This window comes from Mirounga angustirostris, unplaced genomic scaffold (assembly GCF_029215605.1).
Source record: "Mirounga angustirostris isolate CCGP_5_RB_7025 unplaced genomic scaffold, mMirAng1.0.hap1 SCAF_12, whole genome shotgun sequence".
Lineage (NCBI taxonomy): Eukaryota > Metazoa > Chordata > Mammalia > Carnivora > Phocidae > Mirounga > Mirounga angustirostris.
The window spans coordinates 79,498,485-79,520,702 of NW_026991720.1; the positions used below are offsets into that span (position 1 = coordinate 79,498,485).

Sequence of the window (22,218 nt, forward strand, 5' to 3'; positions counted from 1 at the left end):
ACTTTAATGACCATCCATAACAAGAAAGATAACCCACAAGGATATATCAGAATTAGAAGGACTGGATCAGAGTTTGTACTTGCCAAATCTTGCTACCTGTTCTAGTTTGAAATTGAAAATGTATTTTTTAATAGTGAAAATTCTGCAAACAAATGTTAATCTTCCCTGATACCAACAATTTGTTCTTGCTATCTGTCAGAAAATGAGGGAATTAAATATATATATATACACACACACATATCTATATCTATATCTATATATATATATGAACAAATTGCTTTAAAGCCCGCTGGAGTTCATCTGGAAGGCTTAGAAACAGATTAAAATATTCTCTTTAAAATTTGTTAAAGGAGTAGATATGACAGCTTTTAAAGATGACATGTGTCATTTTATATAGCATAATCACATGATTTCCAAACTTCTGTTTCAGAGGACTGTTTTCACATGATAATTCTCTTAAAGAGAATTTATTTTTATTTTATGTTTGAGTTTTTTTATTTTTATATTTTTATGTTTATTTTTTACTAAATACTTAATAAGTTGCATATTGCTGATAACCAGGGTTTACTTCCTCCCATCTACCTTTTCTCCCCCCATCATCCCATTTACTTTATACGATCTAGTAAGTGATATATTACCAATAACCACTTGTCATCACCAAGATTGAACAAATTTGGCATTCTTTGACTTCTGTCAAAAAAGAATTAAATCTTCAGATTCTACAATGTTTTAAATTAATTTCCCATTACATAATCAGTAAATCTCTATAGTTAAAATAAATTTATAGTTATTCTCTATCTCAATACAAAATATTAAGGATATTTTTCAAAATATAAAGGTCTCATCTCTATACAACATACACCACATCTGTAAAATCCTGAGTCACTCTGTCCAATTCTGATCTACTTGTCACAGATGTAGTAAATGGAGTTCACAGGTACTGCCATCTCTGTAATCTTACCCTTTTTAAAAGAATAATTCCAATCAAAAAAGCCAACTCTTCAGTAGCTAATTACAGTTTTTTCATTAAAAAAATATGTAGACCTTAAACAAATTTAATATTGAGGCTTACTTCATTCATTGGTACATTTTTCCTTCGTGGCTTAAGGTAGTACTTACTTTAAGTATTACTGAAACAGAAATAGTGAGTATTATAAACTGAACATATTAGAAATATCTACACTTTGATTCTGTTATTACCAAAACTTTTGCTACTCACTTTGTTATAATTTCTCCCAAACCTTCCAGTTATTTATTTATTCTTTCCAATAATATTTGCTGACAAAGAAACAGAGTTTGATTTGTCACACTATCATTTTGTGCATATGAGTTCATCCATTTTTCCATGGTGGTTAAATCAAGTTTCTCCAAATGATGTGTGACTTCTTTTGTCTTTTATTATTAAATAAGAAAAATCAAAAGAAGGTTCTAAGTGTTTATTATTCACTTTATTGAAAGTTGGTAAAGTACTGGAATATTTATTTGCAGAAATTTTTAGAAGTTTGTGACGGTGTCATAATATTGCTTGCTATGGTGCTAAAGCATGTTGTGTGTAGGCAAGGTTTGCTCTTAGCAATACTGGACATCAATACAGACGTCAAATAGGTTTCCTGGTAATGGCAGATGTTTTTGGCAAACTGTCAGATCTGGTTTAATTTGGTCATCATTGCCTTTATCTTGTAATGTTGCTGATGAAAAGCTTGGAATGATATGATGAGTGTCAGCTTCTTTAGTAATGTGTTTGTGTATTTCTTACATTATTATCTTTATGACATGATTTTTGTTTTGCAAGAATCTTTTGTCTACCACTTACCTGTTACAGGAAAAGTGGTGTAATTGCTAGTAGGTAATAAAAGCCAGAGAGCTGCCTAACTGAATAAGAAACCTCAGTATAAAGGTGGACGAATAAAATGACTCCCTCACTATAACTTCTACTTAGAGTGTAACTTCCAGTTTTCTCTCAGGATTCCTCACGGAACTCCAACTCACATAAGAAGTAAAAGAATATTAACATCAATCCATTTATTAAATAGTAGGAACATGTAATTTTGGATTAAAAAATACAGTAAAGATCTTAACATGTACTTCTTATAGCCCATTAGATCATTTTGCAAACTTGCCCAGGCTTTTGCACCCCATGGCCAAGACTCCTGTCTAAATAACTTAGTTTGGCTTTCTCAGCCCTGTGGAATATGACTCCAGTATAACTTGCAAGCAGCCCCTAATATTTCCCACAAGTGAGCTCTAGAAAGCCAGCCAAATATGCCTTTGTGTAATTCCTGAAGATAGATGGTCCTTTCTCCCCTGTATACCTGCACTCAGGTCTCTGTGCGTTGTTGCTGCTCACTTGGTGTCAACCTGATTGGAAAACTCTCACTTGGACCTCTGGGCCACTTTTCTCCCCAGTGGCTGTCACTTCTGCTGCTGAGCCCCCTGTATTGAGTGGTTTTAAATTTTTAAATATTCTTAATTTATCTCTTAGAATATCCTCAGCACTATGTTAAGTATTTCTCGATCGTTTCATCCACACAACAATGCATGAGGTAAATATTGTATCTTCTTTAAATTGAGGAAAACTAAATTTCTGTGCCCGGGATCATATGGCTAAGCCAAGATTATAGTCCAGTTCTGATTATAAAACAGTGGCTTTTCAACACTACACATCATTCTTTTTTGATACTTGGACCATACTGCCTTTACATTATGATAATTATTCTTCCCTTTAGCAGCTCCTGGTATAACCCAAGCACTTTATGTACTATTTTACTTTGTTATATATTTATATTATTTTATTTATGCATTTGTCATTTGTGTCATTCATATTTTCATAGTATATTGTTTACATTTCTTTGTCACCATATCTTTTTGTCTCTCCATTTAGTCCTGTCTACCAAAATGTGTTTGTCAAATGGGATTAAAATGTATCCTAAAATATAACAAATAATTTGAAAGATACATTCTTTATTTTTTTGTTTACTATTTTAAAATTTCATGTTGCTACAGAGTTCTCTCTTTTTATCTATATACTTAAACAGAGTACTGCTTGTCTACATTTCATATATTACATTGAAACACTATAGCTCTCCTGATAGAAACCAAAATTTGAACATCTTTAGGGTAAACTTTTATTTCTGCCTAAAATGACCAAGGGGTTAATATTCAAGTTATATATACGTCATTGTATGTAATGGCAGCATAATCAGGATGAAAAATAATGAGTTTTTCTGTAGTGAAAAGGATTCCCATGTAGGTGAGAATATTCGGTTTTTCTCTCCAGTCGCACTGAACATTGTGGACTTAATCTTTAGTTTAGAGTGTTTGGAACACTCAGACTAGCAATCCATTTTGACCCTACCCTTGTACAAATGATTGAAGATCATTCATTTGTTGTTTTACTGTGGCCCATTGAAATAAATGGCTTGGGAAAATTAAGCAATATTGCATCCTTTCTTTGTACAATCTTAAATTTAACCAACAATTTGGTTCTTAACCCCAATAATATTCAAAAAACTTCCATTTACCTTCAATATGGAAGGATAAACATCTCAGCATTTGTGAAAGGGGCTGAACTGAGTTTGGCTGTACAGGTGTGTCTTGATACATTTTCCATCACTAGAGAAGGCTTCAAGATATGACACTATCAGAAGAGTTTCCAATGGGTCAAGTTCATCACTGCCTCTCTCTGACTGGTCTCCAAGTCAGTAAATGGCAGTGAAATATTAGAAGGAAAAGGAATTCTCCAGTCTCTGCTTTTGGTTAGTAAGTACCAATATATATATATGAATATATATATTCATATATATATATATGAATCTTAGCCCCTGGAAATTGAGTAATGTTTCATATACACAGACTAGAAAGGCTCACGTACCATAATTTCCCGTGTATACACGGGAAAAGTGCAATAACAGTAACACTAAAAGTAAGTGCAGTAGGATCTAATGCTAAATGTACTTGGAAAAATGCACAGAAAATGTGTTCTTCAGGGTAACTGAAAAATGACATTGCTATTAAAAAAAAAGGTATGCTTAAATTATGTTTGTTTCCACTCACTGCCTCCATCTAAGATGACAAACAAAATTCTCATGTAAAAAGTAGATGCCTGGAATTTTCTTCTTAAGTAATCATTTCAGAGGTCCTTCTAGATTGTATTACATGTAAAAAATGAAATAGATAATTAATTTCAATTTCCGATTACCTATTCAAATGAAGAAAATGTATACATAAGAAAATTCAGTGATATTTATACACATACATGTATGTGTGTGTTATATGTAATATACATGTAATTTAGAAATAACTGAATCTATTCATTTCATTAAATCTTAATATATTACCACACATAGTTTAATGTTCTTCTCAAAAATAAGTATACAGCCATACTTTTTTTTTTTTTTACAACCATACATTTTTGAAGAAACTAGGAGAAAACGCCCAATCTTTTAGCCCTAGGGACTTAGAAATTTGGAAGAAAATAAGCCAAATTATGCCTCCCTCTCGTAAACCTTTTGGTCATATTCCTCTAGAATTACAGTACTCCAGACAGCTATTTGACGATTAAATAATTGGAGAAAACCAAACCCAACTTATACACTGTGTTTCATGATCTTCTCAGTTCCATTTACTCTTATTTGATCAAATTATTCCCTTGTTGAAAAAACATATCCATGAAACAAGGGTTTGCAGTGTTAAATCTATATAGCCCAGTTAACTTGTGTGGGTACAAATCCCACTCACATACCTCCCAAAGGAAAGTAGACAGCCACAGGAGGGTTAAATGCTTGGACAGATGAGTGTCTCACTATGTCCATCTCCGTATATGAAGAACAACTTTTTTCTTCTTTTGATTTTAGCAGCAGCAGGTAAAAAGATGAACATGTAGGAGCCTTAAAGAGGCAAAGAGCTTGATTGGTGTATGATCAGGTAGTTAACAGCTAACAGTGTAATGAAGGAGCAGAAGGTCACTCGCCTCTCTCAGAAGACTGTATTCCAGTGCTAGGTAGTGTGAGAAGAGTTGACAATATGAATTTTTTTTCAATTTACCATGGCACAATAAATCCATGACCACCTGTTTCTTGTGAACAGTTCAGATAAATGCCCCTAGGTCACCTAACTTGATTTTCTTATTAACCACTCCAAACATTTTATCTTAGACCCACAAGCCTATAGAGCAAAATGTTTGCAGCTTTTGCCACATCATAATATGGAGAGGAAGAGTCATTTAGAGGGAAAAATCATCACAGCATTATCATACATAAAATATGATTGAATCCTCTGAGGATTGTGGAGGAAAGAGCCCAGGAAAGGGACAGGAGGGAGAAGTGGGTAGAACATGGTACCGAGGAAAGAAAGAAAACATGAACACATGGAGAAAGGCCACAGAAGGGGATTGTAGGATAGTTATTTTGATATTTATGTGTGTTAGTCTTCTGTCTAATGTATCTTCATTTCCTTTGTTACATTATGTGTCTGGCCTTAATCTTATTGTTGTAAAATGTAGAACTTGTAGAATTCATTGTATAAAACTATAATTTCTCTTTTATTATACTCAATTGTTATATATAACAATGGTTACATTTCCTTCGTATATGGATAATTTATTACATTGTTCTGTTTTATAACATGCAGACAGAAAATAAAGAATACAAATAACACTATCACAATTTGATTATGAAATTTTTTTTTTTACTTTTTTTTTTCACAAGGAGCTTAGGTCCCCCACCCCTCTGGTTATGGTATTTACTGTGATTTAGTGAAGGGTGAGAAGGCAGATAAGGAAAGACATAGAAAGCGTATTGGACTCAAAAAAATTGTGCTCATCATTGTGTGGGATGTGAGGAGATAGAAACATCCCTCCACTGGGACCATCTAGAAAGATTTTATTGGAAGTCTGCTTCACATGTGCTTACCTCTTTAACGTGCAGCTCTTAAGACAAAGGACCCAAAATTAGTTGGGTGCTCATCAGCCCTACTACTAAGGTCTTACAACTGCTGATAAGTAACTTTTTCCTGGGGAGACATCTGAAATTACCCAGGGAAGTTAATTCATGTTAAACTAAAGAATATATACTGTTTTTTTGCACTAAAGTCATGAATAATATATCACTGTCCTTTTTTTTCCTTTTTATTTTTTTTTTTATTCTTATGTTAATCCCCATACATTACATCATTAGTTTTAGATGAAGTGTTCCATGATTCATTGTTTGTGCATAACACCCAGTGCTCCATGCAGAATGTGCCCTCCTCAATACCCACCACCAGGCTAACCCATCCTCCCACCCCCCTCCCCTCTAGAACCCTGTTTGTTTTTCAGAGTCCATCGTCTCTCATGGTTCGTCTACCCCTCCGATTTCCCCCGCTTCATTCTTCCCCTCCCACATATCACTGTCCTTTTGAATTTGAGTTGTGTCGTGTAAATTTGGCCAAAGCATTTTACCATATAATGTGTTCAAGATACATCTCTAACCATACCTAGTAACAAGAGGTAGTGAGATGAACATGAATGTAAAATGAATATCAAACCAACAGCTTCTATATTTGAGAACTCTATAGTTAAAGGAAGAAGGAAAGGGAGAAGGAGGAGGAGGAGAGGAAGGTAGAGGAGGGAAGGAAGGAAAGAAGGAGAGAAAGAAGGAAGAAAGGTTTTTTGCATGTTTGTTTTTTATTGTTCAGCCTGACCTCTATCCGATCATTTGGGCTGCAGGGTAGCCATGGTAAATTGAAAAAAAATTCATATTGTCAACTCTTCTCACACTACAGGGCCACCTGTAGGAGTCTGTATCTCGTAGTTCAAGATATAGACTTAGTGGAATTGAGGTGGCCTCATAGGCCAGGGTCAGACAGAGCATGTCCTCCTGCAGCTCGTTTTCTCACCTCTTCATTCCATAGGCCTGTGGGGTTATTTTAACACTGCTTGAAGCATGGAAACCAGTTAGATTCATTGAGTTTCATTTTGCTTATAGGTATTTTTAATTTGGACTTAGGCAAAAAGTCTGTATGTTTCTTATTTTCATTTAAGGCTGCTCTGATTCTTGAACCAAATTGCTGGCAAGGCCTCATCAGAGCCTAAGGAAAGCAGCAGGTCAAGGCTGTGATCTGTCTACTTAGTGTCCCAGCTCCCTGGAAAGCCCATGGTTCCATTTACAAAAGTTAGTTATTGGACTGGTTGAAAGGAACAGACTTTGACATAGTGTAAATGTAAAAGTCCAAGTATTTTCAAAATCAGAAGACATTTATAAGTGATATTTATTAAATATCTTTGAGGTACGATGCTGAATATAAATGAGATTAACAACACTACAAAAATAATAGCTGAATATTTCCCTTTAGCTAAAGCCACAACTCAGACTAATTATTGCATAACTTTTTCAAAGTTATTAACTATTTTTAATAATTATTAATAATAATTATTGCAAACTTTTTCAAAGTCTCTAAACATTCACTTCAAGTGATATAGAACAATAATATTAACAACAATACCAAGTAAATATAGTGTCTTAGCATCCTTTAAAGGTCTTTAAAAGACACTTAGTAGTGTCTTATTTGAATCTCTCTCTCTCAAATATTTTTTGTGGTAGTTGAGACAGATATCATTATGGTCATATTACCTGCCTATTTTTGTTAAGTAAATATTCCAACATCTCTCACAACTTGGAGCCAGATACAAAGTCCATCCTCTGATTTTTTCTTTCTTTGCCTGTCCTCATGATTCAAAAGTACTGATTATATTAATGGAAACACTAATTTTTTTCTTTGACAATTTGTAACGTTTTCCCAAAATAAATGTACTGAGAAAGATAATGATGTGTTTGAAAGAAAATGGAACTGAAATGTAAAAAGATAGAGTATTAATGGAAAAAATCAAATGTCATTGAAAATTGACATTTAATTAAACTTAGGTTAAATGAAAACTGACCCTAGTCAATATGTGTCAACTACTTTCACTTTTTTATATCCAAAGATTAAAAAAAAATTACTAGCATATAGTTAAAAAATCCTATAATTATTCCTCAGTTCATAGTAATTATTTGGGAGTAATAGAGAGGCCATGTTACTAGTTTAATCACGTTAAGTTTTCCTGTATCTTTTCCTCCCTGCTAGGAAAAGGAAGATGACAAATCAGACACCTCAAGTTCTCAACAACCAAAAAGCCCACAAGGTCTGAGTGACACAGGATATTCTTCTGATGGGATATCAAGTTCACTTGGTGAAATTCCAAGTCTTATTCCAAGTGATGAAAAAGATTTGCTCAAGGGACTCAAAAAAGACTCTTTTTCACAAGAAAGCAGCCCTTCCAGCCCCTCAGATTTGGCTAAGTTAGAAAGTACCGTTCTATCCATTTTGGAAGCTCAGGCAAATACACTTGTTGAAGAAAAGGCAGAAAAGAAAACCCAACTTCATGAGGTTTCTTCTGAACCACCTAAGGACGAACCGAAAACTCAGAGTTTATCTGAAACCCTAGAAACTACAATTGCAGAAGAGGAGCTCACAAAGAGTCAAGAAGAAAAGGACACTTTAAAAAAAGATAGCCAACAAGATGTTCCTTCCAGAAAGGACCATGAAGAAAAGCCTGAGTTTGTTGATGACACAGCTACCAGAAGACAGCCTTATGATTCAGTTGAAGACAGTAGTGAAAGTGAGAACTCACCTGTTCCACAAAGAAAACGGAGAACTAGTGTTGGTTCATCAAGCAGTGATGAGTATAAACAAGAAGATAGTCAAGGATCAGGTGAAGAGGAGGACTTTATTCGAAAACAAATCATAGAAATGAGTGCTGATGAAGATGCTTCAGGTTCTGAAGATGATGAGTTCATTAGGAGCCAGCTCAAAGAGATTAGTAGTAGTATTGAGAGCCAGAAGAAGGAAGAAACAAAAGGGAAAGGGAAAGTGACAGCAGGGAAACACAGGCGACTAACTCGGAAAAGCAGTGCAAGCTTTGATGATGATGCAGGGAGACGCCATTCGTGGCATGACGAAGATGATGAGACATTTGATGAAAGCCCTGAGCTTAAGTACAGAGAGACTAAAAGTCAGGAGAGTGAAGAACTTATAATTGCTGGAGGAGGGGGGCTACGTCGATTCAAAACAATTGAACTCAACAGCACAATAGCAGACAAATATTCTGCAGAGTCCTCACAGAAAAAAACAGCTCTGTATTTTGATGAGGAGCCAGAATTAGAAATGGAAAGCCTGACAGACTCTCCAGAAGATAGGTCAAGGGGGGAAGGATCTTCTAGTCTTCATGCTTCCAGCTTCACTCCCGGCACATCCCCTACATCAGTGTCATCACTTGATGAGGACAGTGACAGTAGCCCGAGTCACAAAAAAGGAGAGAGCAAGCAGCAACGTAAAGCTCGGCACAGGTCACATGGTCCTCTTTTACCTACTATTGAAGATTCTTCAGAAGAAGAAGAATTGAGAGAAGAAGAAGAATTATTAAAGGAGCAAGAAAAGCAGCGGGAATTGGAGCAGCAACAAAGAAAGACTTCTAGTAAGAAATCAAAGAAAGACAAAGATGAACTTCGAGCTCAGAGAAGGAGGGAAAGACCAAAGACACCACCGAGTAATCTCTCTCCCATTGAAGATGCATCTCCAACAGAAGAATTACGTCAGGCTGCAGAAATGGAGGAGCTCCATCGATCTTCTTGTTCTGAATACTCACCTAGCATAGAGTCAGACCCAGAAGGTTTTGAAATAAGCCCAGAAAAAATAATAGAAGTGCAAAAAGTTTATAAATTGCCCACAGCTGTGTCTTTGTACTCACCAACAGATGAGCAGTCTATTGTGCAGAAAGAAGGTGGCCAAAAGGCATTAAAAAGTGCCGAGGAGATGTATGAAGAAATGATGCATAAAACCCTCAAATATAAAGCTTTTCCAGCTGCAACTGAACGAGATGAAATGTTTGAAAAAGAGCCTTTGTATGGTGGGATGTTAATAGAGGATTATATTTATGAATCTCTAGTAGAGGACACGTACAATGGTTCGGTAGATGGCAGTCTGCTAACAAGGCAAGAAGATGAAAATGGTTTTATGCAGCAGAGAGGGAAAGAGCAAAAAGTAAGAATTCCAGAACAGATTTATGAAGATCCTATGCAAAAAATAACAGACCTCCAGAAAGAGTTTTATGAGTTAGAAAGCTTACATTCTGTTGTGCCTCAAGAAGACATCGTTTCAAGCTCTTATATCATCCCAGAAAGCCATGAGATAGTGGATCTGGGTAGTATGGTAACTTCTACCAGTGAAGAAAAAAAATTATTAGATGCCGATGCTGCCTATGAAGAACTCATGAAGAAGCAGCAGATGCAGTTAACACCTGGAGCCAGTCCAACCCAGCCCCACATCGGGCTTGATATGACAGAGTCTACTGTGGAATTTGACAGGGTGCCTGATGCATCTCTGACATCAAGTGTTCTCTCAGGAGCATCTCTTACAGATTCAACCAGCAGTACAACGCTCTCTATCCCCGATGTCAAAATAACCCAACATTTTTCAACAGAAGAAATTGAGGATGAATATGTAACTGATTATACGAGGGAAATTCAAGAAATAATTGCCCACGAGTCACTGATTTTGACCTACTCTGAGCCTTCAGAAAGTGCTACATCTGTCCCACCCTCTGACACACCCTCTCTCACGTCATCTGTTTCTTCAGTTTGTACCACAGATAGCTCCTCACCTGTTACTACCTTGGAGGGCATAACCACAGTTTATACAGAGCCAGTGGACATAATAACTAAGTTTGAAGATTCTGAGGAGATTTCTTCATCAACGTATTTTCCAGGCAGTGTTATAGACTATCCAGAAGAAATAAGTATCTCTTTCGATCGGACTGCCGTACCAGATGGAAGAACCAGTGCTGAACATATTGTGATTTCCTTATCTGATATGGAACCTCCTAGCATAGAATCTGTAGGAGCTAAACCCGAGGGACTCATTGCCGGCACTATTTCCACTGACTCATCTCCATCTGAAAAAGACCCAATGAAGAAAGCCAAGAGGGACACAGGGAATGGAATTATTCTTGAGGTTTTGGAAGCTTACAGAGATAAAAGGGAAAAGTCTGAGGTTGAACTAACAAAAATGGGCTTATCTGAAACTGTGTTTGATCACCTTCCTTCTTCTGCTATTGCCATGGAGGAGCAGGTTCCAGCAACATGCTTCCTGTCTGGACGGGTCTTTGATCAAGCAAAACCTGCATCTCAGTTACCATCTGGCCATCCTTCTGTTACCCCTCTACCAACTAAAACTCGTCCATTCTTCAGAAGTTCTTCTTTGGATGCATCAGCCCAACCTCCTCCCCCACCTCCCCCTCCGCCTCCCCCTCCTCCCCCTCCCCCTCCTCCTCCTCCTCCTCCACCTCTTCCTCCACCAACCTCACCTAAACCACCTGTTCATTCTAAAAAAAAGTTAACAGTTACAGCTCCAGTGACTCTAACTCCTACAGCTACACCTCTAGTTGATGCTGTTACTACAATAGAGACCACAGCTATTCCAAGAAGTAGTGGGTTACCTATAACAAAAATATGTACCATTGCACCTCCTCCTGTTCCTCCTAAACCATCTTCCATCCCATCTGGACTTGTATTTACACACAGACCTGAGCCAAGTAAACCTCCAATTGCCCCTAAACCAGCAGTTCCTCAGCTTCCAGTAACTCCACAAAAATCAGCAGATACACACCCCAAACCGACAGGTCTATCTTTAACTTCAAATTTGACACTAAATTTAGTGACTTCAGCAGATTATAAATTACCTTCCCCTACTTCCCCACTTTCCCCTCACTCTAACAAGTCCTCCCCAAGATTTTCCAAATCCCTCATGGAAACCTACGTGGTTATCACATTGCCTTCTGAACCTGGGACTCCAACAGATTCTTCAGCTAGTCAAGCAATTACCAGTTGGCCCCTGGGATCACCCCCCAAAGACCTGATTTCCATCGAACCAGTGTTTTCTATAGTTTCTCCTTTAACAACTGCAGGAATGCCAAGTTCTTCAGAACAGAGCTTTTACATCTCCGGAGCTCTGGAGACATTTTCTGCTCTCCCTGTCACAACACTGTCTTCATTTCAGGCAGCCCCAACTTCAGTGACACAGTTTTTTACAACTGAAGTTTCTAAGGCTGAGGTCTCAGCAGCCAGAAGTGCAATTCCTAGTGTTGGTCTCAGCAGTGTCTCAATTTCAATTCCTCCAGAGCCTCTTGCTCTAGATAACCTACATTTAGAGAAGTGTCAGCATAAGGAAAACGGAAAGGTGCAGCTTGTTGGGGATGCCATTGATTTGCGTACAGTACCAAAAGTAGAAGTTAAAGCAACTGAAAAGGGTATGGATCTTTCTGCTTCCACCATGGATATGAAAAGGCAGGCCACCACAAGTGACATTTATGGCAGACAGATTAGTGCTGTCCAGCCCTCCATTATAAATCTCAGTGCTACTCCATCAGTAATAAGACCTATGTCCCTGGTCACTGAGACAGTGACTGTTGTCACGTGTGCAGCTAGTTCAAGTTACACCACAGGTACAGAAAGCCTAGCGGGCGCAGCACATGCAACAACAGCACCACTCCAGCTTACTACATCAAAGCATGCTGAGCCTCCATACAGGATACCAAGTGGCCAGGCCTTCCCTGCAGTTAGGGAGGACGCACCAATAAACTTATCCTTAGGTCCTTCGGCACACCCAGTGACATTGGCTATTACAAAACCTGTTATTGTGCCTCCTGTTGGTGTCACAAATGGATGGACTGATAGCATCACATCCCAGGGGATCACTGACGGGGAAGTAGTAGACCTCAGTACAACAAAGTCTCACAGAACTGTTGTAACGATGGATGAATCCACGTCAGGTGTGGTGACCAAAATAATAGAAGATGATGAAAAGCCTGTTGATCTGACTGCAGGAAGAAGAGCTGTATGCTGTGATATGGTTTATAAGTTACCCTTTGGAAGGAGCTGCACAGCCCAGCAGCCTGCAACTACTCTTCCTGAGGATCGTTTTGGTTATAGGGATGACCACTATCAATACGATCGCTCAGGGCCATATGGTTATAGAGGGATTGGGGGAATGAAACCTTCCATGTCTGACACTAATTTAGCAGAAGCTGGACATTTTTTCTATAAAAGTAAAAATGCTTTTGATTACTCTGGAGGAACTGATGCAGCAGTAGATCTAACTTCAGGGAGAATTGCTACAGGTCAGTATGATGTGGCAGCAGACCTTTCCTTGAAATGTCAGTATGGTGTCCCTCATCTCATTTCAGGATGAAAAATGTGGTCCCTTTTCCGGTTTTGTTACTTTTTCTCTTTCTTTGGATGTTTTGGCAACATATTTCGGAGTACATGTGTGCTTTCGTTCCTTCATTTTTTAATTTGTTCTGCCCAAAGTCACCCGCATGTGCCTGCATGTTCAACATCGCTTTGATTCCGCATCTAATTAGGTTAACCTGTGGATTTGCATGCAGTCCCATTCATTATGTTCGTCAAGATTGAGAGGGCTTTCAAACTCAAAAAGCATCATTCATTCTGGGAACTGGACTATAACTCTACCCTATATTTCAGGTGAGGTAATGGATTATTCAAGCAAGACTACAGGTCCATATCCAGAAACACGACAAGTCATTTCAGAAGTTGGGATTAGTACCCCACAGTATTCCACAGCAAGAATGACTCCACCTCCAGGATCCCAGTATGGTGTGGGGAGCGTTTTGAGGTCAACTAATGGTGTTGTCTATTCTTCAGTAGCAACTCCAATTCCCTCCACATTTGCTATTACCACACAGCCTGGCTCCATTTTCAGCACCACGGTGAGGGATTTGTCTGTTGTGCACACAGCTGACGCAGTGACTTCATTATCCGCCCTGCACCAGAGCCAGCCAATGCCTCGATCATATTTCCTAACAACAGGTGCATCTGAAACAGACATGGCGGCAACTGGTATTGATATCAATGCCAGTTTGCAAACTCTTACAATGGAACCTCTTACTGCTGAGACAATAGACTCAGTTCCCACTTTAACCACAGCATCTGAAGTGTTTCCTGAAGTGGTGGGAGATGAAAGTGCTATTTTAATTGTCCCCGAAGAAGATAAACAACAGCAGCAGCTCGACTTGGAGCGTGAGCTCTTGGAACTGGAGAAAATTAAGCAGCAGCGTTTTGCTGAGGAACTGGAGTGGGAACGTCAGGAAATTCAAAGATTCCGGGAACAAGAAAAGATCATGGTTCAAAAAAAGCTGGAGGAGCTACAGTCTATGAAGCAGCACCTTCTCTATCAGCAAGAAGAAGAGCGGCAAGCCCAGTTCATGATGAGGCAAGAGACATTAGCTCAGCAACAGTTACAGCTGGAGCAGATCCAGCAGCTGCAGCAACAGCTTCACCAGCAGCTAGAAGAGCAAAAGATTCGCCAGATCTACCAGTATAACTATGACCCTTCTGGAACTGCTTCTCCACAGACCACAACGGAGCAGGCAATTTTGGAGGGTCAGTACGCTGCCCCAGAAGGCAGTCAGTTTTGGGCAACAGAGGATGCAACCACCACTGCCTCCGCTGTTGTGGCGATTGAAATACCACAGAGCCAAGGGTGGTACACGGTTCAGTCTGATGGTGTTACTCAGTACATCGCCCCACCTGGCATCCTGAGTACTGTTTCAGAAATACCTCTGACAGATGTGGTGGTAAAAGATGAGAAACCACCCAAAAAGAGAAGCTCTGCAGCTAAAGGCCGTGGACAATATGACGAGATGGGGGAATCCGATGATCCCCGGTGCTTTAAAAAGATCGTGGACAGCGGCGTACAGACGGACGATGAGGATGCAGCTGATCGGAGTTATGTGAGTCGGAGGAGGAGAACCAAGAAGAGCGTTGATACGAGCGTCCAAACCGATGATGAAGATCAGGACGAATGGGATATGCCTACTAGAGCAAGGAGAAAAGCTCGAGTCGGCAAGTATGGTGACAGCACTACGGAGGCTGACAAGACCAAACCCCTTTCCAAAGTCTCCAGTATAGCAGTTCAAACAGTAGCAGAGATATCTGTGCAGACTGAACCAGTGGGAACCATAAGAACACCGTCAGTACGGGCGCGCGTGGATGCCAAGGTAGAAATAATTAAACACATTTCAGCACCTGAAAAGACTTACAAAGGGGGCAGTTTAGGATGTCAAACAGAAGCAGAATCAGACACACAGAGTCCTCCATACCTGAGTGCCACATCTCCACCCAAAGACAAGAAACGCCCAACACCTTTAGAGATTGGTTACTCATCTCACCTTCGGGCAGATTCCACATTACAGCTGGCTCCTTCCCCACCCAAATCTCCAAAAGTCCTTTATTCACCCATCTCACCACTTTCACCAGGCAAAGCCTTAGAATCAGCCTTTGTACCTTATGAAAAACCCCTCCCTGATGATATAAGTCCGCAGAAAGTACTGCATCCAGATATGGCTAAAGTGCCCCCTGCAAGTCCTAAGACAGCCAAGATGATGCAGCGGTCCATGTCTGACCCCAAGCCTCTGAGTCCAACAGCAGATGAAAGTTCCAGGGCTCCTTTTCAGTATACCGAGGGCTACACGGTAAGAGTGATTCTTTTCAGTTAGAAGACAATAGATGAGTTGATGTTAACCGTGTGTTTGCAGACCTGAGCAGGCAGTGAGGCTCCTGGTACCTCCGAAACCTAGTACTACAGTTTAGTGAGGACTATTGCATTAGAAATTTGGGAAAAAATAGAGAAGTATACATCCAGTTAGAAATACCAAAAAGAGAGAAAGCATCTTAGGTGAGGCAAAATGAGAAAGAAGTGTATTACTTTATGACTTCATGAGATTGAAAGTTTGCTTCTAATCTTGAAATCTCCCAAGTATCAATTGTCAATTGTTGCTTTCAGTGAGTATAATTTTCATATTCAAGTATAATGGAATAAATACTGAACATAAACAGAGAAGGCAAAGGATGGCCCTAAATTTAGATCCATGGATATTGGAAATCTTTAGTGGGAAGGTCCTTGGAGATCATCCAAGCAGTTTCATCTTCCTCAGGCCAGAATATCTTCTGCACTTAGGACATTTACTGCTCAAAAGAGCATTTATAAGGCAGGCAGATGAAAGTGTAATTTAATTTCATAGTTCATCCATGCTTGTTTAGTTTCTGGCAACTTTCTTAATCTAACTTCAGGTAAGCCTTAGTCCCAGGGCTTACAGAAGCAAAAAGAATTTTTATGTTTCCTTGAGTAATAGTGATTAATTATTTAAAAATACACAGTATGCTTCAAAGGAGAAAGAACATGTATAGGTATGTTAGACACATTTGTGAAGCTCTCTCTAGCTGAGCTAATAGGAAATGATAATAAGCATCTGTAGAAACACGTGTATCCTACTTTAAAAACCTAATATATAACAGAAAGCTGTTAATAAATATGATGGTTCAGTTTAATACAAGATGTTCAAATTAGAAGTTCTCTTAATTTACTGGTTTGTGAACTCTAGGTCTTCAAGCCCTGAAGCTCCTAAATAGGTTTTTCTGAGACATTGCTATATTTCCACTGGCCCATGTATATTAAACATTGGCTGTGGGCTGAAAAATATGCTGTTAAATATGACCACAAGTCTATTTATAGGTATATAGACAACTTGATAGGCATATTAAAAAATGACAAATTCATGTCTGTTTTCTAGTTTCATAGTGACATTTTGTTATTACATATTTTCTCAAACAGTATGTCCTCAAAGTAAACTTGTCTTCATGTGGGGGCAGAGGTCATAACTGGTAAGTCAGGAAACCACTGGTGCATTGAGATTTCATTCAATTTACAGAGAGTTATTTTTTCTATGGCTTTGTTTCTAGAATTAAATCTATTGTGAGAAGTGATTTTCAACTTAGTTATATGTATAGGTATTTATTTTTGTAGCAGTGGCATATAAATTCACCTAAAGAGTTACTTGGAAAACTTGGAAAATGTGGTTTGTGACAGGACTTTAAAGTATTATTTACGGTTTGCGTCCTTAGAAAGAATAGGCTTCTCCAGTTGGTGTATTGATCATTTACTTAATATATGGCCCTGTACCCTTAATTCATACGAGCTCAGTTAAAGAAGAGATTGAAGTTGTCAGTAATTTTTTTTCACACTATTCACTTCAGATTTGGAAGTGTGCAATGAAAGATACAGTGACTTATGTAGGTTCTGTTACAGCTAATGATACTGATTAGCTATCTAATCACAAAAGAAGTTGGGTAGAACTTACTAAATAATTTCTGAGCCTGAAAAATCCTAGGTGGATTGAGCCTTGAAGCATAATTCAGTAGTTCCTTTCTTCAGTTGGTCCAACTCAGTGCTTTAATGTTGAAGAATTGTGTATCAACTCAAAGACAGTGTTTTATTTCATGCACAAGGCAGACCATTCTTGTATACAGGCAATGTTTTTGGAACTTTGGATACTTTGATTCTAATATGTGAATTTTAAGTTTGCTTTCAGTGAGTATAATTAATATTCATATTCAAGTATAATGGTTTCTTTGCCCATTTCTAGACATGCTTTGAGTCTGTTTTAAAAACTAAATTAATTCCTTCATTATAAGCATGGATTAGTTGTATTGAAAAGAATAATCTTGTAAGTGATATTCATAGTGATATGTGTTTAAGAAGTTTAGCTCAGTAATTTACACACTGTTGATTTTCTCAGACTAGTAAAGTTGAAAAGAATCACACCATTCAGTAGCCATTGAAACAACATAGCATAAAATAGCATACTGTAATATAGCATAAAAGAGAAGTTCTGTCCTATATGAGATTCTGTGGTGAGATCTCCTTTCTCAGGAAGTGTCAGGAAATGTTTCAAAGAGGAGGTTCTGAAACATGAGGGTGAAATCTCTGTTGGATCATGAAGAGAAAAAAGGAGGTCCTTCTAAATAGAGGAAACAGAATATGCAAAGGTTCAGACTGATGAACAGACAAAACAAAGGGGAGGAAGAAGTTTACTGTAAATGAAACTCGATAAGTAGTAAAGAACATGTCACAGGGCATCTAATTTGCTGAGTTAGAATTTGGATTTCCTTCCCGTGGCCATCAAGAAATTAGACCAAAGGCACCATCTCTTTTTTCTTTACACTGTTCACCAGCCCTTGGACTTCCCCCACTTGTGTTTTCTTTACCGTCATTTCTCTAAACTGCACCTAAGGTGATTTCCCAAAATGTATGCCAGATTTTATCACACACTCCACAGCTTAAGCTCTCCAGTAGTCCTCATCAAATTTGGAATATCTTAGAAATTTCTTAACAGGCACCCATATGATCTCTTCACTACCTGCCTCACAACTTCACTGGTGACTCCCCACATTTGCCCCCTCCTCTCACTCTGCTCCAACCACTGACCTTGCCATTTGCTGGATGTGCCCGCCTCATCCCCATCCCAGCCCTGTGTTGGGATCTCTCTCTCGTCAGATCTTTGCCTGGTTCATTCCTGTGTACAGGTTTCTGCTTAAGTTTTACTACTACAAAGAGGTTCTCCTTACTTCATTCTCTAAATAAATCTTCCTGGGGCACCTGAATGGTTCAGTCAGTTAAATGCCAGACACTTGATTTTGGCTCAGGTCAAGATCTCTGAGTCCTGAGTTTGAGCCCTGCATCAGGCTTCATGCTGAGTGTGAAACCTGCTTGGGATTCTCTTTCTCCCTTTCCCTCTGCCCCCTGCCCTGGGCATGCTCTCTCTCTAAAAAAAAAACTACTACTAATAATAGCAATAATGATATAACAAAGCACTGTATTGTACTTTTTGTTTGTTCAAGGCAAATGTGGACTGTTTTTTCCTTGGTTAGTTTGTTTTTGGTCCTCTTTCCATACTCACTTTTTTGTCTTAGTAACTATCTCAGAAACTTTTTGGAGCACTTTAATTATTACCAAATTCTTCCTATGGGTCAAATCTTCCTTCTTGGAGTTTCAGAACATTTGTCTTAATTTTGCAATTTGGAACATCAGAGATCTAAACTTCATTCTATTCCTACCCCATAGGAATTCAACTAAGTGTCATAAGATCCTTTAACTTGCTTATGGTTTTTCCATCCTGGAACCTGGGTCATATCTTTGACACAGGAATTCTAAGGCAGAAACATGGTTAGTGTCTAGTTAGTGTTTCACTGGCACTTTGAGTTCATGCTAAGCCCTAGATGTCTTATATATTCAATTAGTTAAAATTAGCACTAATTAACATAAAATTACAAATAATGTACACAATGCATAACTGAAGCAGGGAGTTATCTGAGATAATTTTATGGAGTTATGTAATATTCCCCAGTGTCTTTAAGAGTGAACTCTATCCCTTTTTCTAGACCCCGTCATTCTGGCATCAAAGTCATAGCCTCAAAGCCAAACTCTATTTTTTGATAACGTTTATGTAACCAGGGCACTTGGGTGGCTCAGTCACTTAAGCATCTGCCTTCAGCTCAGGTCATGATCCTGGAGTCCTGGGATCAAACCCCACATTGGGCTCCTTGCTCAGCAGGAGTCTGCTTCTCCCTCTGCCCCTCACCCTGCTCCTGCTCTCTCTCTCTCTCTCAAATAAATAAAATCTTAAAAAAAAAACATTTATGTAAACAAACAGTTTTATCTTGTAGCCTACTTCCTTTTACAAATGTAAATTTTTAACTGTGAGTAAAGATGGAAGAAAATTACTGCCTTTTTCCTTAAGTCCTTCGATTTACTCCCCAGGAAAATTCTCAAGAGATAGAACAGAAACAAAGTCAACATTTATTCCTTCCTGTGAGGTTAAGCTCACTATCCATATATTTGTTGGTAATGATGTATTTTCATCACAATTTAGAAAGAACACAGGAAGAAGTATGCTTTCTAATAAAAGGTAGTATGTACACAATGATTTTCTCACTTTTATTGGCAAAACTCTTCTTCAACTAGAATGCTTAATGGAAGCCAAATAGCTAAAAAAAATAGGTAGAAAGTGGTATAGAATGATCCAATAACTATCAGCAATGATTAAATGAAGTAACATTTACCACCTTCCCATCACTAAGTCTGGCAACTGTAGATACCTAGTCCTGTTGATTCCCTTTCCTTAGGTTGACATTTGGCAATATCTGTATGTCCTCAGCACAAATTTGCCAACTATCATTAAAGAGCTTTACTTTATGGGTTGGTGCAAATAATTCTCAAATCTCCTAGTAACTATGTGGCTTTCATATTCTGTGGAATATAGAATGCCTCTTCTCTAGAAATACGAGATTCCTGTTCTCTATGACCATTTTAAATTTACTTTTCTGGGTAAATAAACCAGAGCACCAAAATGTGTTCCTCATGCCCTTCATCTTTCTTATATACAATGAGATTGATTCACATCATTGCCTCACATGATCAATAACTTCAGCAAGGGAGGTTAATATAGCATATTCTCTACAAAATCAGGGAGAAAGTGACATCATCCGCTGGGAGAAATAGCATTGTAAATTCAAAGAATTTTTTGGTGCTAGAAGGGGTCTAATTCACTCAGAAGATTTCTTGATCTTAAAAAATAGCAATTTTGAGTGATTTCTTTAAAAAAAGACATTTCAGAAATAGCACATTTTGCAGTGATGATACATACCACTTTCTGTGCTAAAATAAACTACATTTAAAATGATATCACCTCTGTATGCCTTAAAAGTCCTAGGCTGAGTGTTAAAGCTGTTTTTTCTTACCCTTAGACTTATTGAACAAGTGTAGAGCTTTTTGAATAATAATGCAAACTCCCTATTAAAATCTATTTGTTCTAGAGTGAGTTAAGCCAGGATCCTATTGCAAAGCAGATGGTAATTCATGAGCTGATTTTTACAAGAATATGTTTTGCTTCACTGATTGCTGTTTTGATAGCTATTTTTAAGATTTTTAGAACCCTTTAATATGTATTTCTGAAAGTAATTCCATAACCTGAAGTGAAAAATTTTATTTCTGTCAATTTTATTTCTGTCAGAAAATACAGAATTAAGAAATAATGACTGTTATGGCCAAGTATGATTTAAAAATTAATAATTACTAGGGGTTGCTTTTTATTACTCTTTTTGAAAAACAAGGTAAATCAGTCTATTAAAACTGACTTTGATGAAATTACCTGTTTTATAATGGTGGTATTTATGTGTGTCAGTAAAGATTAGTCAGATATTAAAGATTGCCTTTGTAAGTCATAATTATTCTTTCTGTAGCTCTTTCTTCATTACTAATGTATTTTTCTCATGATACTTCTTTATGATTAAAATCTTGCACTTGAAAATGTGACTGTTTTAAAATTGAAATAGGAAATACTATTTTAAAGTGTTTTCCAAAATAAATGACAATAAAATAATACTTTATGGGAATTAATTATTAAGATATAAAAATAAAACTAATGTGTGTACATATACATATTATATATACACATTACATATTATACATTACATTATGTTTATATATATATTATACACATATAAATGTAGGTAAGTGAAAACCAGAAAGCTTTTAAGTTGATCTCATCAATTTAGTTAAGTAGTTAACATTGCTGTAGTCCATATGTAAGGACTAATTTCAAAACAAAGGTTTTTAGCCTGAAGGAGGAAAAAAATCAGATCATTTGTATTATCCTTAGCCAGACATCTACATTTCCAAATATGCAAATGAGCATAATTATAAGAAACGCTTAAAATGTAACAAATATTCGGACATGCCAGTTTAACATAGGGGAGTTATGAATTAATACAACATTGATTATTACTGACACAGTTTAAAAACATAGAAATTATTTAATATTAATTAGCTTTTTAAGTATATTATAGTATTAGTTTCTGATCAATTCACTACACTTTCTCTTGTGGATAGTTGTGCTATTTGTAACTGACTTGACAAGCTGCATACATATTCTCCCAAATACATCCCTTCCTAACATACACACATGCACTTTTGCATATTTGTAGAAATTTCTAAAAATTACTAATTACTTAATGATTGTCTAATCTGCACTAACTATGACTGAGAAAATTAGGACACAACTAAAATCATTATAATACAAAAATTTGGAAATTTGATTTTATACTTGGAGGTATAAGGTATATAAGGTATATAGAGGCATAAGGTATAAGGTATAAGGTATATAAGGTATATAGAGGCATCACAATGTATCCTTCACTTTCAATAGTCAACCACAGTCTGGAAGCAGATGATCCTCCTTCTGAAGTATTGTTGGAAGGTCAATAGCAGTCTAACGCTCCGTCATTCACCTGA

The 22,218-nt window shown here is 37.5% G+C and overlaps 1 protein-coding gene across 3 annotated transcripts in view; it reads left to right on the forward strand.

The window, feature by feature from the left end:
- Nucleotides 1-22,218, forward strand: part of PCLO (piccolo presynaptic cytomatrix protein) — a 398,901-nt gene that overhangs the window by 186,592 nt on the left and 190,091 nt on the right. For all 3 annotated transcript variants that reach the window (XR_010406551.1, XM_045864796.3, XM_064575346.1), the window contains exons 5-6: nucleotides 8,101-13,189; nucleotides 13,554-15,562. Coding sequence is in view for 2 of the 3 variants with exons in the window: in XM_045864796.3 (XP_045720752.2) it covers nucleotides 8,101-13,189; nucleotides 13,554-15,562 (7,098 nt within the window). In the remaining variant the exon portion in view is untranslated. The remainder of the gene's footprint in view (nucleotides 1-8,100; nucleotides 13,190-13,553; nucleotides 15,563-22,218) is intronic.